A 15429-nucleotide genomic window follows, 5' to 3' on the forward strand; every position below is an offset into this window, starting at 1 on the left:
ACTAAATTGTGTTCATTGACTTAATCAACAAACATTTATTGAGCATCTCTTGTATGTCATACACAGTGCAGGGTGCTGGGGACTCAGAAGGGGTGCAAACATTGGGTGTTTGAAAGCTAAGCCAGGCCTATATCCTCCTCTCAGAAATGAGTGTACGGGCATGACGAACGTACCAGGTGTGTTTTCACGCTGCACTCCAGGGCAGTGGAAAAGTGCTAGATGTGCAGTCCCACGGCCTGGATGGAACCCCAGCTCCACTTCTTCAGCTGTTTTACTTCGCACTAGTTTACTTCATTTGCTTGAGCCTCAGCGTTCTGATGTGTAAAGTAACAGTAACAGTGGTATCTACCTCATAGGGTGGTTAGGATTAAGTGAGGTAAAGTACTTAGCACAGTTTCTGTCACACAGTAAGTAAGAAAAATGACAACCATGATGATTATTGTTACTGTTCTTTACTTAGCACTAGACCCTGTCTGGTTTATAATTTGGTTTATGTAGGCTCTAAGGAAATAGTATTTGTTTGGTATTAATGTGGAGATTTGACTCATTTTTGTTCAGATTGCTCTCAAAACTAGAACATCTGTGTAACTCATAAAATTTTCCTTGTGGTTTTATTGCATTAAAACTTTCAGCAATGCTCCCCCGGGGCCCTTCATGCATCTAAGAATCTGATGCTAATACCAGTGAGGAAGGCTCAGGGGAAAGGGACAATGATGTGTCTTTTGTCTGGTTTAGAAGGAACTGTATCTGAGATACAGGTGTATTCATGTGGTTCTTGTCATTTGAATATTTTGTAAATAAAGATCTGAAAGACCATATAGATAGATTCACTTATTTATGAATCTTGGGCCGTTGTAAAAGAAAAGCTAAATGGAAAATGTTACTTAATTCTACTGATCTTGTCATGTGTCCGATGTACTACAAAGTTGAAAGGAAATCTGATAGATCGATAATGATAATGATGATGGTGATGATTGACACCACAGGAAGATGAGCCTCTGTGTTCTGTGTCGGCCTTTGCAGAGATGCCCACATCCTGTCGCAGAAGCTCTCTGCTTTGTACTCTTCTGCTAATGCTCATATGTTCTTCATAACAATAAAAGTAACAGTACTTTCAGCTTGCTCTTAGTTCTAAAAATCAAATTTTAAAAGCTATTTTAACGAATATGTATAAAATGGCAAATTATTTTTCACACAACAAATAATGTCTTTGATTTTTGAATTAAGCCCCTTCTCCCCCATAGAAATCATCTTCCAAATGAGAGTTGGGATTTGGATTGCAGTGGGCTCTGTGTTAGGTGAAAGCGTGGCTAGAATTTAATATGCAATCACTTTAAGTACGCTTAATGAGCTGAGATCATAGATCTGGGGCTGGTAACAATAGAAAATGCATTTTATTGCACTTAAAATGAATTCACTTTTTTATATAATATCACCTAGTTACTAGAATAAGTTCTGTGTTAGGCCAATTGGCACATGGAGGTATTCTTATTTATAAATGGTTGCTTTGTGCATTCAGTTCTGGCATAGTTAAGAAAAAGAACACAATTGAACTCCAAATAACTAAAAATCTTTCATCTTTTTTCTCCACTCAAGAGCTTAAACTTTAAGGTAGGAAAATAATAAAAGAAGTTCTTAGTGGAGATTTAAAGGGATGTCCACAAATTTTTAGGATGAGTTTTTGGAGTCAGCACATAGTACTTTACTTTCCTAAAATTTTTATAATATTTATGTACATTTTTATTTACTTATTTCTACTGTGCCTTTCCCTCCGAAGATTAAGGAAACATAAAATATGAGAATCAAATTTGAAGTAGCTGGGGAAAAAAGAGGGAATAAAAAGTTTAGGGACATCAATTGGACTGGGAATGAGACAGTTGCCAAAATGCTTCTTATATGCCATGGGTGGGCTACAGGAGATTTTTAGCAGCAAAGAAAGTAGGCTCAGTTAGTTTTCAGTATACAGTGTCCATGGGATTAAAAACGGATCATTTCTCCGCAGAGATGCTATTCTGGACCCAAGGATCAGACAGAAATTTCTCTTGGGGTTTTCATGAAGACTCTTCACCGTAGTCTCAGGAGCACCCATACAGAGCAAATGTGATGAGTTGTACAGTGCTGTTCTTTTTACACAAGATTAGACTGAAGGCAGGACCATTCTGTTCTGCTCGTGTGTGTATCCTCCACATCAAATATATTTCTGTCCAGTGAATGAATGATTTCTGTAGCATCCCTGGATGGAGGGTCTCTCTCCACAGTCAGGTCCCTGAAAACCAGGGTGGAGGTGGAAGGGACGAACATAAGGTCACCATTTTCCCCCTCGTCTAGCCTGATCCTTCAGTAGAATTTTGTATATGTAGGAAAATGAAATGCCGGCCTGTCTATCAGGGAGCCTCCCCATTCATTGTGTATCTCAGCCTAGTCCTTGATTGAGCTGTGAGCTTGACATTACAGCCCTTGGCAAGTTTCTACAGTAATCTTCTACATCTGAAAGCAAACAAAACCTCACTCACATAGTTATTGGAAAGCACTACAAACCCTGAGTCACTAAAGAAAAGTGCAGTTAAGTTGACCATATTTTACTTAATAGTATGAAGAGATTGATCACCCAGCCAGCGTGGCTCAGTGGTTGAGCGTCGACCTATGAACCAGGAGGTCACGGTTCGATTCCCGGTCAGGGCACATGCCCAGGTTGCAGGCTCAATCCCCAGTGGGGGGTGTGCAGGGGGCAGCCAATCAATGATTCTCATTGTTGATGTCTCTCGCTCTCTCTCTCTCTCTCTCTCTCTCTCTCTCCGTTCCTCTCTGAAATCAATAAAAAAAAATGCATTTAAAAAATAATACGAAGAGACGAATGCATTTCAAAGAGATTTAAGCGAGGACTGTAGCAGAGGATTGTTGTTCTGGTTGATGGTGTACAGTTAAGTTGTGTGACTTCCAAGCTGCAGGCTTTTGGGGGCTTTTCTGTGAGCACCGTAAGCCGTGGGGAACAGCCAAGCCGTGGTCTGTGGCAGCAGAGGGCCATCTGCATCTTGACTCCATGATTTTATTAGCCAGGTGTCCTTTGGCAGGTTCCTGAACTTCTGCAAACCTCAGTTTCTTCATCTATAAAATGTGAATGATTCTTCCCACGTAAGATTGCCCCAAGGATTAAATAAAGTAATGCATGTAAAGCTCTGAGCGTTATGTGCCTGGAACACAGTTTTATAAAGTTTACTATCATTACACAGAAACACATACGAACATGCAGCTTTATTCTTGCTAAGTTCTTGCTCCACAGTACTCCATTTTACCTACCCGGTCACTCTGGAGTTGTGCTTTTGAGAAGTATTTGTTGTGAATCATTCTTTCCCGCTTGCTTTATGGCATTTTTGCTTACTTATCGTCAGAAAATAAATCACAGAGGAAAGAAATTACTTCACCCTTGCCTTGGAGCCGGTCAGCGACAGGAAATCAGAACTGGTGAGGGAAACAAAGGAAGTTGAACTTTCGTACAGAGAAGTAATTATATTTTTATTTGCAACAGACTGCGTATTCTACCTTTACCTGTGACTTGCAGGTTTCTGGAGAGTGACCCCTGAGGATGTGTTTGCAAAATAAAACAAAATACTAAAGGAAAGAGAGAGAGAGAGAGAGAGAGAGAGAGAGAGAGAGAGAGAGAGAGAGAGAGAGAAAAGAAGAGCCTCTGGCACAGGGAAAGGAACCCATCCGGTTTACTGCGGCGCAGTCCAAAGTGAAGATGGTGCCCGTCTCCCTCACAAGCCCTGCTCGGCTCCAAATGCAGTTTCTCCACGGCTGTCCTGCAGGCTTTTTGCTTTTCTAACTTGCACGTTAAGGCTGGGAATCCAAGTCCGGGAGGATGTAGCTGGGCCCCGACATGTGGAGCTACAGCACCGTGAGTGAAAGGTCAGGGTTTCCTCTCCAACTTGACCTTGACCGTGGTGAGGACTAGGAGGCTTCTCCCAGAATGCACCTGGACTCCATTGCATTCAGAGAAACAGATCCCGTGGACCCCTGGAAACAGTTGCTGGCTCTCAGAAAACACAGCCCCCACCTCCCCTGGCTTGTTCTCATTCATGTTTTCCCTTCCGTTTCCTCCTCCTCCTCTCTTCCTTCTGCCTCTTTTCCTCTGTTCCTTTCGTTCTGTGATCTAAAGGAACTTACCTCCTTTTACTTTGCTTCAGAACCTTAGGAGCAAAAGGCTAAAAACTGATGACTACAAGGCTTTGAATGATGACCAGATTCTTTAACATTGATAGAAACACGTTTTAGGAACCTGGCCATTGGGAATTCCCTTCTTTTTTTAAAAATATATATTTTATTGATTTTTTACAGAGAGGAAGGGAGTGGGACAGAGAGTCAGAAACATCGATGAGAGAGAAACATCGATCAGCCGCCTCCTGCATACCTCCTACTGGGGATGTGCCCGCAGCCAAGGTACATGCCCTTGACTGGAATCGAACCTGGGACCTTTCAGTCCCAGGTTCTATCTACTGAGCCAAACCAGTTAGGGTGGAAATTCCCTTCTTGAACGCCATTTAATGAGCAGGTTGTCGCCAGCATCGTTCCAAGTGAAGACATAGAGCAAGGATGGAAGTCAGGTGACCTTGGCAGGTGGAAGCCTGTGACACGTTGCTAAGGGAGAGGTACAGTCAGCTCTGCGGGTTAGCTGAGCATCTCAGGGTGATTGTTCAGCACACATCAGGCAAATTGTGCTCCAGCTCTTTCAGATCAAGGGACGGTAAAGCAGTTTTAAAAACGCTTCTTCCGAACAACTAATTGAAGGTATTGTACAGGAGCTATAATGCACAATTGAAGAGAAATCCAAGTTAATTGTCCTTATGGGATCTGTTTGCTGTTTGACTCCAAGATGCATTATTGGTCTGACCTTCAACGCATCTCAATGATGAGTGACTCGCTCTCTCCTATCTCCTGCCCTTTTAATGTCACTTGTTGCCTTTCTTAAAAAAATATATATATATTTATTTATTTCAGAGAGGAAGGGAAAAGGAGAGAGAGATAGAAACATCAATGATCAGAGAAAAATCATTGATTGGCTGTCTCCTACACACTCCCTACTGGGGATCAAGCCCCCAACTGGGCATGTGCCCCTGACTGGGAATCGAACCATGACATCCTGGTTCATAGGTCAACGCTCAACCACTGAGCCACACCGGCCGGGCACTTGTTGCCTTTAAAATACAGCAGGCTTTCAGAGTTGCCTGAGGGAGCTGTGCTTAAGGCCAGAGGAATCCTCCTCCTTCTTTTGCTTGGGTTCAAAGTCAGTGCCCTTCACCCCCTATGTACAGAGACATGAATGTTCAAGGTCAACAACATAGTCTTTACAATTAGACTCTCAAAATTTTCTTATTAAAAATTTGCCAATCATGGTGTTTATATTTAAATTTTGTGCATTCCTTGCCCAATATCTTGAGGGAAAATGCTAGTTGGCAAGAACTACATATATGTCTGCATTCTATTTCAGTAATGCTTTGTAATCATTTCTTTAAAGTTGGCTTTATCTATGAAGTAAAATAACTATTCAGTTTAACATCACTTAAGAATAGAGTCTTACTAAAAAATAAAAGTGTAAGGTCTTACTCAGAGAAAGACAAATACCATATGATTTCACTTAGGTGTGGGCTCTAAAGAACAAAATAAAAAAGCAAACAAAATAGAAACAAACTCATAGATAGAGAACAGACTGATGGTTGCCAGAAGGGTGGGGGGTTGGGAGGCTGGGTGAAAAAGGTGAAAGCGTTAAGACGTATAGATTTGTAGTTACAAAATAGTCATGGGAATGTCAAGTACAACATAGGGAACATAGCCAATAATATTATAATAACTATGTGTGGTGCCAGGTGGGTACTGGAAATATCAGGGGATCACTTTGCAAAGGATATGATTGTCTAACCACTATGTTGTACACCTGAAACTAATACAAAATATTACTGAATGTAAACTGTAATTGAAAAATAAAACAAATAAAGAACAGGGCCCTGGCAGGGTGGCTTACTTAGTTGGTTGGAGTGTCATCCTGTACCAAAGATTGTGGGTTCAATTCCCAGTCAGGGCACATACCTAGGTTGCGGGTTTGATCCCCGATTGGGGTGCCCACAGGAGGCAACTGATCGGTTTCTTTTTCACATCGACGTTGCTCCTTTCATCTTTCTAAAATCAATAAAAACATATTCTCGGGCGGGAATTGAAAAAAAGAACAGGGTCTTGCTGACATTAAGTTCTTACTAATGCTGTATAGATATCTAGAACTACTGGAGAGTGATAATGACAGGAGTATGCCCAGGGAGTCCGTAAAGCTGGGTAGTTCACTGTACCTTAGTTATCCTCAGAATGGCTTTTACTTCTTCATCTTCTCCTGCCATACACATTAGGGGAACATGGGCTAGCCATGCTGAACACAGCTGCTCATCCATCTTTCCTTTTCCTTTCCAGTGTCCACATGCTGGCATAGGAGAGCAGGCGGAGACACAGTCAGGGGCCTGATCACTGCTTATTCCACATAAGCCTGTGGTTTAGAAGCTTTGTGTGTGGAATGGCTTGGAGGTGGGGCGTCAGGAAGAAGGGAACGTGGAAGAAGCTTATAATATTAGTCTAGGAAGGAGATGAAAACCACGATTAAAACAGTAGAGTGGTGAGAACATAGGATGAATTTAGAAGACATTTAGAACAGAGAATCTGCACAGAAATTAATTGGATATGGCACAGTTTTTTTCAAAGTATGGTTCTTTTATCAGAATCATAGAGGTAGTCTTAAAAAGACAGATTCCTGCCCTAACTGGTTTGGCTCAGTGGATAGAGCATCGACCTGCAGACTGAAGGGTCCCAGGTTCGATTCCGGTCAAGGGCACATGCCCGAGTTGCGGGGCTCGATCCCCAGTAGGGGGCGTGCAGGAGGCAGCTGATCAATGATTTTCTCTCACCATTGATGTTTCTCTCTCTCTCTCCCTCTCCCTTCCTCTCTGAAATCAATAATAAATAAATATATAGATATAAAGACAGATACCTGGGCCTTACCCAGGCTCAATGAATGAATTCTTTGAGTAGGCCTGCTCTTTTAACAAGTTCCCTGTGTGATTCTGAGGCACACCCAGATTTACATGGTGAAGGAAAGGGGGGTGTAAAGAATGGTACAGTACTTGGGTTTTGTATTGGGTGAATGACCTCACAGTGATGCCCCAGACGAGGTAGGAGAGCAAGGGGTTTGTGGAAGAGAAAAGGTAATTCACTTCTTTACATACCTTTTTGAGTCACTCCCCCTCCCCTTTATTCTCCCCTTTTTCTCCTCCTTCTCCTTTGTTCTTGCTACTCTGTTAATGCATTTTGTTATTGTTGTTTGTGTTCTTACTGAATGTGGGTGAGCTCTTCAAGAAAAAGTGTCTTTAGGTGATAAAAAAAAAAAAAAAGGTTAACTTGTCACCATCACTGCAAAACATGCCTCCATCCAGAGCTTACAGATTTTTAGAGTTGTTCTTTCTAGAATTTTGTGATTTTAGTGTTTTAGGCTTTTCACTGACAGGCATTGATGTACATCTCCCCAGGGGTCCTGAGCTGGCCTTCTGCCTGCAAGGATCCAGACTTATCCATTCCCTCTCTTCCTTCTATCCCTCCAGTGCTACCCAGACTTCAGAATACAGTTAACTTCTCCCCGCTCCGTAACGTTTTCTCTAGCCTCTGCTCCTCTCCATTCCCATCGTTATTTTCCAGGTGACTCATTGGTTTGCAGTAGTAACTGGGTTACTTAACATGTTCTCTCATCAGGAGTATATGTCTTCAAGATGTAGCCCCAAAGAAACTTCTTTCTAGAAACTTCCTGAAGTCCATCTTCTACTCATACCTTGGCCAATGTGATCCAGAGATGCCAAGGAATCCATGCAAAACTCTTAGAGGATGCTCCGCCTGTACTGTAATTCTTGGTTTATTTGTTTGCCTCCTGCACTGACACATAAGCTTATTGAGGGTACACCACCCTCACATTTTGCCATTGAGTTCTGAGAGCCAAATAGGACACTAATAAGATACAGTAAATGAGTGAGTAAGTGATCTTATTTTAATTGAGTCTAAACTTACCGAGAGCAGGAGTCCTGGATCCGTATACACTTTGAATCTGATTTAGTGCCTCGCACACTCTGGGTGCTCCTGTCTGTCTAGCCTCCCTTTCACTCTGAAGACCTGCCTGTTGCCAGCCTGTAAGTTGGAGGCCGGTCTTGGTACCTGATTTACCAGGGGGTCTTGCGTTACTTGCTCTTTGAAGTGCTGCTCCTGCCCTTGGTATTTCTCCTTCCAATCCTTTGCTTTTGGCATCCAGCATCTAAACATGTATGTCATATTCATGAGTGTTCTCTATCAGATAATCTCAGTAATTTGTTTTTTTAACTTTAAAGCCACCCCTTCAATCTTTGAAATGAATAGTAGTAACAGTAGATGGTGGGAGGTGATACTTCATTGGAATCCAGGGCGAGGACTGCGGAGCCACACTGCCTGACTTCTCCTCCCCTTGGTGAGCTGTGTGACTTGGAGAGTGTTACTTGGCTTCTCCATGGTTCACTTTCCTCACCTGGAAATTGGTGATAAATATAATGCCTCCTAGTGCTGTTTAGAGGACTGAATGAATCAATGAAAGGAGGACCTGACATAATGTATCTGCTTTATTACTTTGTTTATATTTTGTGTTCTTCTAAATTGATGCCAACAAAGGCAATTTTAATTTATAGTAAGTGTGTGCACATATTCATTTTATGTAAGTTTATTGTGCACTTATTCTGTTCTAGGCACTGTGCTAGGTATTGGGGATACAAAATTTTGAGGACAAGTTATACATCTTGCCTTCAGTTGTTGACTACTGGAAGATATAAACTAATAGGCAACGTGAATGCATATGATACCTATTATGATAGGGGAAGGTACAGTGTGTAATGAGAAGACTTCATCCACATTGGAGCATTGGGGAAGGCTTTCCTCTGGGGCCTGAAGAACAAATAGGAATCAGCCAAGTGAAGGGGGAAGAGAGCATGTTGGAATGTTCCAAGCAGGAGTGACTGATGTTCAGAGGCTGTGACATAGGAAGCAGAGTGCTTTTGAGGAACTGAAATTTAATGTAGGGAGGAGACTAGCAAGCTCTGAATAGACAACCAGGCCCTGCAAGGCCTTGCCCGCCATGTGAAGGAACTTGAACTTTTCTTTACAAGCACCATGAGGCCACTGAAGAGTTTTCACAGGGCAGTGACATGATCAGATTTGTGTGTGGGAGTTTTTTTTTAACCTTTCCATCGCAAAATAAAATAGAACACCATACAGACTTGTCTACACGTGTCTGCCCTGGTAACCACAGCAAAGATAAAAAATAGAACTTGCCAACCGCCCAGCAAAGCCCCTTCATAGGGCCTCATCCCAATCACAGCCCCCCTGTCCCCACAAAGACTATCCTGATTTCTACACTCATCACATCCTTGGGTTTCCTTATGTTCATTCAAGTGTGCATTCCTAGGCACGTGTTTAGTCTTGCTCATTTTTAAAAATGTCTTTTAAAAGTCATTTTTATCAGCAGTTTTCCCTCCACCCCTTAATTTTTTTTTTTACAATTATCTATGGAAGGACCTGGGCCCTTCAGCCGGCACAGCTTCCCACGGTCTGGATGCTGCTGACTGTGCAGTCAGGGTGCAACTCGGTGGGTTTCCCCACCCTTGGTGTTTCCTGCAGACTGACCACCGGAGGCTGAGGCTTGATCCGCCTCAGTTTTGATCACTTTGACACGAGCATGGATGAACATGAAATGGCTGCTGCTTTCTCCATGGGACAGATCTGTGTTTTAGGAAGGAAGCGTCTCTGACCACATGTGGAGAATAGATGGCAGAGGTCACACCAGGAAGATCAGTTCGTTTTTTTGTGTTTATCCAGATGAGAGCCTGGAATAGGGACTCTGAGGATGGAAAGAAATGATGGTTTCCAGAAAGGTTTAAGAGTTATTAGCATGTGTAAGACTTGACAATTATATTTGAGGACAGCGAGGACAAAGAACTATGTTTGTGGGATGCAAGAGGATGGCAGGACCTCTCAGTGAAGTTGTAAAACCTGGAACTGTTGGGAAAGGCTCATAAAGCGTTGGGTTAGGATATATTGAGTTTGAAGTGCCTGTGGACCGAAGAGGATATGTCAAGTTCATATTTCAAGCATTATTTTTAGCTACTTCCTGTTTGCCAGTAGTGTGTTGTAACTTAAAAAAAAAAAGTTGTCATCAGAAAAGAAAGATTCTATTCAATAAAAATGTGCTTTCAAGAACAACATACATAGTTTCTGTCAATGACTTAAAAAATATAGAAGGAAAATTCAAAGGTCAGCTTTAATTATAAGTCAATAAATGAATAACAGCCAGAAGAATGAAAAGCAAAGGTGAGATGCTAACAGAGCATTGCAGCCACACGGGTGTCCTCAAATCACTTCTGGAGCTGAAACGAAAATGAAACATTGGGCAGGCGTGCGTCCAGAGGGAAGCATCAACTTGAGTGAATTGCGCTGTTCCTTCTGAAGTTAGAAAAAGGAAAAAGGTTCCTGATGAAGTGTGGATGGTGATTTGGGCTTGTCTCAATTTAGGGAGCACATTTCAGTTCATTTCTGTGATTCCTTGGCAGTGAATTCATTATGACAAGAAACAGTGTGGGGAAGGGAGAGAGAAGAAGAAATTCACACATGTTACGAAAGCTTTAATATCTTCTCACCCTAAACTTTTCCCCATAATTTTGAAAACCCCCATGGAGTTTACTATTTTCCTTGCTTTGGAGAGCTTGCTGACTAAGGAAACATTTTAAAGTATTACTGACGCCAGTTTGAATCTTTCGCTCTTCGCTTTCCTACCATGGCCTGTCACTTGGGCAGAGGAGATGGAGAGGGTGTGATTACATTCAGCCTTTGGGGAAGGGAGGGTCACCTTTTATTTTCAGTATGACAAACTGGAGATCTAAAATTTGGGAAACTGTTTACTGTCCATGGCTTGTTGAACATAGCCCACAAGTTTGACTCATAATTTAAATTTAATTTATTCATTCATTTTCTTTTGTGGCAACATATGAGATAGCACATCTCCAAATTTTTCATGATGCCCAAAGAAAAATCCTAAACTGACTTTTTCCCCATTTTATTGCCAAATTACATTTTAAGAAGTGCTCCTTGAAACTGTGTCCCCAGCACATGAAAGAAAATAAGCATTATTGGTGTAGGGCGCTGTTCATAGGCATTATTTCATTATCCCTCCGGAATAGAAAAGGCTTCAGAGTCCGACAAAACTGTTTTGGGGACGGAGATGTATATTGTTGTTTTCCCACACAGTGATCGGTTACTTCGTTCCTGCATTGACTGTTGGGTGTTTCTCATCTGCCTCCATCCTACAGCACCTCTGCCCTCTACTGTGAACATTTTGAACTTCTCTGGTGTCTGGGTTCCTTCCTGATGATCTCACTTGGGATTGTCCTCAGTGCTGGCTCCAGACCCTCTGCTGGGAAGTGCCCTGGGACGCCCGGGACTCCAGCCAGCTCCACCCACTGAACCTGGGCCCGGGTCCTCTCTGCCTGCAGGGTGCATCTGAGGGCTGCTTGTTTGGCGTCACCTTTACCCTCTCAGACAGTGGCCCACAATAAGAATCCAAGTGGACATCACAACACAATGCCCACAGAACTTTAACTCTACCTGTGTAAATATGTCAGTAAAGGTTGCACAAATCACCCCTTGTATTTAAGTCATGCGTTGTAGTCTACGTTTTCCTATTCTATTCCATTCCATTAAATGACACTAAAAACATGCTGATAATAACCCATGTTCATTCTACAACTTATGAATAGCTTATAATTTATCATTTGTAATTTGAAAACTGCCTAACATTCTGACAAACACATGATTCCTTTTCAGAGAATCCCTCCTTAATATATCTCTGTTCTTGAATATCTCCAGAGAGGAGGCTGCTTCGTTTTTTGAGGTGGCCACTTCATTCCTCAGTTCTAGTGTTTAGAGTACTTGGATGCCTTTTATTCTTTTTTTTCTTATTCGATCGCTGTGTCTAGGACTTCCAGTGCTATGTTGAATAAGAGTGGTGAAAGTGGACATCCCTGTCTTGTTCCTGTTCTTAGGGGAAATAGTTTTAATTTTTCCCCATTGAGTATGATGTTGGCTGTAGGTTTGTCATATATGGCCTTTATTATGTTGATGTATGACCCTCTATTTCCACTTTACTGAGAGTTTTTTTTTGTGTGTGTGTGTGTGTGGTTTTTTTATCCAAAAAAGGGGTATTGGATTTTGTTGAATGCTTTTTCTGTGTCTATTGATATGATCATGTGATTTTTGTCTTCTGGTTTATTTATGTGATATATCACATTTATTGATTTGTGAATATTGTACCAGCCTTGCATTACTGCACTTGATTGTTAAACAATTTAGATAACCTTTTAGAAATATAGCTATTTGTAGGCCAGATTTCATGATTTAGTAGTGATGAACCCAATGGTACCATGAGCTATTTTTATATGTATGTAAGTATTTTATTAAATTGAAAACTGCTTGGAATAAGTACCTGTATGTGGAAGGATATAAATTTTCACAGAAATTGCATAATAATATTTCCTAAAGAATGAGAATCCTATTAAATATCCTTTTATCTATAAAAGTAAGTTCATTGGTTAATCAGATGTGTCAGAGTTTGGTAGGTGGTCACAGTTCATTGACATCAGCTTTATCATGGCTAGATGTATATGCTGTCATTTATAGATGCCCCAGAGCTGGGAAATGAATGACTTGGATTCTCTGCCTGGCTCACCAGTCACCATGAGTCAGTGGAGACTGTGTTCCTAACTCCCTGGCAGTGAGCTTGTGGTATGAATTATTTTTTTCCTGGAAGTAGGGAATTAATTCACACTCTTCATAGTCTGTTTACAACCAGTACACACACTGGCAAGTTGACCAGCAAGGTGGCTTTGTCTGTAACCAAATGGTTAAGAAACCCATCAACCTTAGTCACTTTAGCACCAGTCTGTACCACCAGCACAGCTAACCAAACAGTGATATTATTCTGAAATACCAAGGGATTCCTCCAAATCTCTGATTTCATAAGGATTGCATATTCATTGTCAACAGTGTGGCTTAGTTTTATAAGCTTGTTCCTTCATTTTTTCTTTTAAGAAGAACACTTATTGGGAGTCTACTATGTGCCAAGCACTGTTTTAGGATTGCAGTTGCAATAGTGAATACAACAGGGCAGGGAAAATAACCCTGCTGTTGCAGAACTTAAGTTCAAGTAAGGGATACTTGCACATACAGTATCACATACATATACATGTACATATGTGTATATATACATATGTATAGTAAGAGCACCAAAAAATAAGGAAGGGAAATGAGAGGTTGTGGGTTGGGGAGTGATGTTGAACCTCCGACAGGGTGGCCAGACAAGACCTCACTAAGATCAGCTCTTTGATATAAACTCCTAAAGGAAGAACACGGTCTAGAAGTCCCTCAGACATTGTTAAGTATTCTTAACTTGGGGTCTGTATAGTTTGTATGGGGGAAATATTGCATCTTAATTTTTACTAACTCTAACCAAAATTTATTTTTTCCAAATCATGAATGTAGATAACCAACTATAGTACTATTGGGAGAACCTGTAACTTTGTCACAGATAGATCACAGATATGTTCATATCACACACAGTTACTATAGACATCTCAAAATATTATTTGCGCTCATCACTACTTATAAATTATGACAGTTAAATCTTGCTGTTAAATACTGTTATTTAATAAAGAAGCATATATCACAATTTTAAAAAAATCTGTTTTAATAATTACACTTCAAAGTAAGAGATTTCCTTGTATCCCTATGTATTGTAGCTTATGAATTTTCAGACATCCTGAGGAAGAGGCTAACACTTCACTGAATTGCCAAAGGAGGCTCCTGGCATAGAAATGCTAAGCTTTAGTTTAATCCCTGACTGAGAGCTTTCTTCCACCTCCCACAAGAACGGCACACTCTTCATTTGTCTTCCTCTCGTAGAGATTACTCAAATACATCCTGAACAGATGGGGAGGGTTTTCTGGATAATTCCATAGCATTGTGACTGTGAAAGATCCTTCTTAGCTTCCTGTTTAGCGCAGGCCACACACTATTAAAATACTTGCCGAACAATGCAGCCAGTCAAGCAGAAATTTGGCTTCTTAGAAAAACGGCAGTTTAATGCTTCACAGATCAGCTTTTAGGCTTCTCTGAAAGTTACCCAAAGGGCCTTAAAGGCAGTGCCCTTTATTTTATGAGAAGAAGGAGATGTAGAAATAGAATCAGTTCGTTTCACTCATTTACATCATCTTTTTAAGCCGGTGTCGGCATCACAGTGTTGACCCAGAGGGTCTGTCCCGATGGAGAGATCATAAGCTGTGGACCATGCCACCTTCACCCTGACCAGCCTGGAGAAATAGGAAGGGACGTACATGTTTGAGCGTTCCAGTGAGGCAGTCATAGGCACCGGACCTCTTATGCAGGTAGAAAGGGGAGGGTGAGCCCTCGTTAAACGGGTATGCCAGAGAATTTGGCCTTGCTGCTACATGTTATGTGCTTCAGATCTCTTTGGATATATTCGTCTACCTCTGAGCAAGAGGGAAAAAATCAAATCTAAAATTTCCCAGCATCTTGATATTGCTGGGAACATCAAGAGAGAAACTCTGTAATTTTCCCATTAAACTTGACGCTTGTCTAAGGTAGAGGGAAGTTGATTCTGTGTCATTAAGCCTCTTGGATTATATCTCCAGTTGTATCCTTTAGTTCTGAGTCATAAGACACATGAAAGGTGTGATGAAAGCTGTGAGTCCTGTTGCACTCATTTGCCGCTTCTTTTCCTTTCCAGGTTGGTGAAAGATGCTCCCTGGGACGAAGTGCCGCTCGCTCACTCCCTGGTGGGTTTTGCCACCGCCTATGACTTCTTGTACAACTACCTGAGCAAGACACAGCAGGAGAAGTTTCTTGAAGTGATTGCCAATGCCTCGGGCTATATGTATGAAACCTCTTACAGGAGAGGATGGGGATTTCAATACCTGCACAATCACCAGCCCACCAACTGCATGGCTCTGCTCACAGGAAGCCTAGTTCTCATGAACCAAGGTGCGTGTGGGCGCAGCTGAGGGACGCCCGGGCTGACACGAGTCGTGGTTGCCATGTTGTGAGCAAAGCATTTTGAAAAATACATTTTTATTGATTTCAGAGAAAGGAAGGGAAGAGGGGAGAGAGATAGAAACATCAATGATGAGAGAGAAATCATTGATCGGCTGTCTCCTGCATGATCCCTACTGGGGATCGAGCCTGCCACCCAGGCATGTGCCCTGACCGGGAATTGAACCGTGAGCTCCCTGGTTCATGTGTCAACGCTCGACCACTGAGCCACAC

At 41.8% G+C, this 15429-nt stretch overlaps 1 protein-coding gene across 3 annotated transcripts in view; it reads left to right on the plus strand.

The window, feature by feature from the left end:
* The window catches only part of DSE (dermatan sulfate epimerase), a 55457-nt gene that overhangs the window by 29044 nt on the left and 10984 nt on the right, over positions 1-15429 (plus strand). For all 3 annotated transcript variants that reach the window (XM_080663771.1, XM_080663772.1, XM_080663773.1), the window contains one exon: positions 14894-15147. In XM_080663771.1, the coding sequence (XP_080519897.1) occupies positions 14894-15147 (254 nt within the window). The remainder of the gene's footprint in view (positions 1-14893; positions 15148-15429) is intronic.

Source organism: Plecotus auritus, assembly GCF_963455305.1.
Source record: "Plecotus auritus genome assembly, chromosome: 4".
Taxonomy (NCBI): domain Eukaryota; kingdom Metazoa; phylum Chordata; class Mammalia; order Chiroptera; family Vespertilionidae; genus Plecotus; species Plecotus auritus.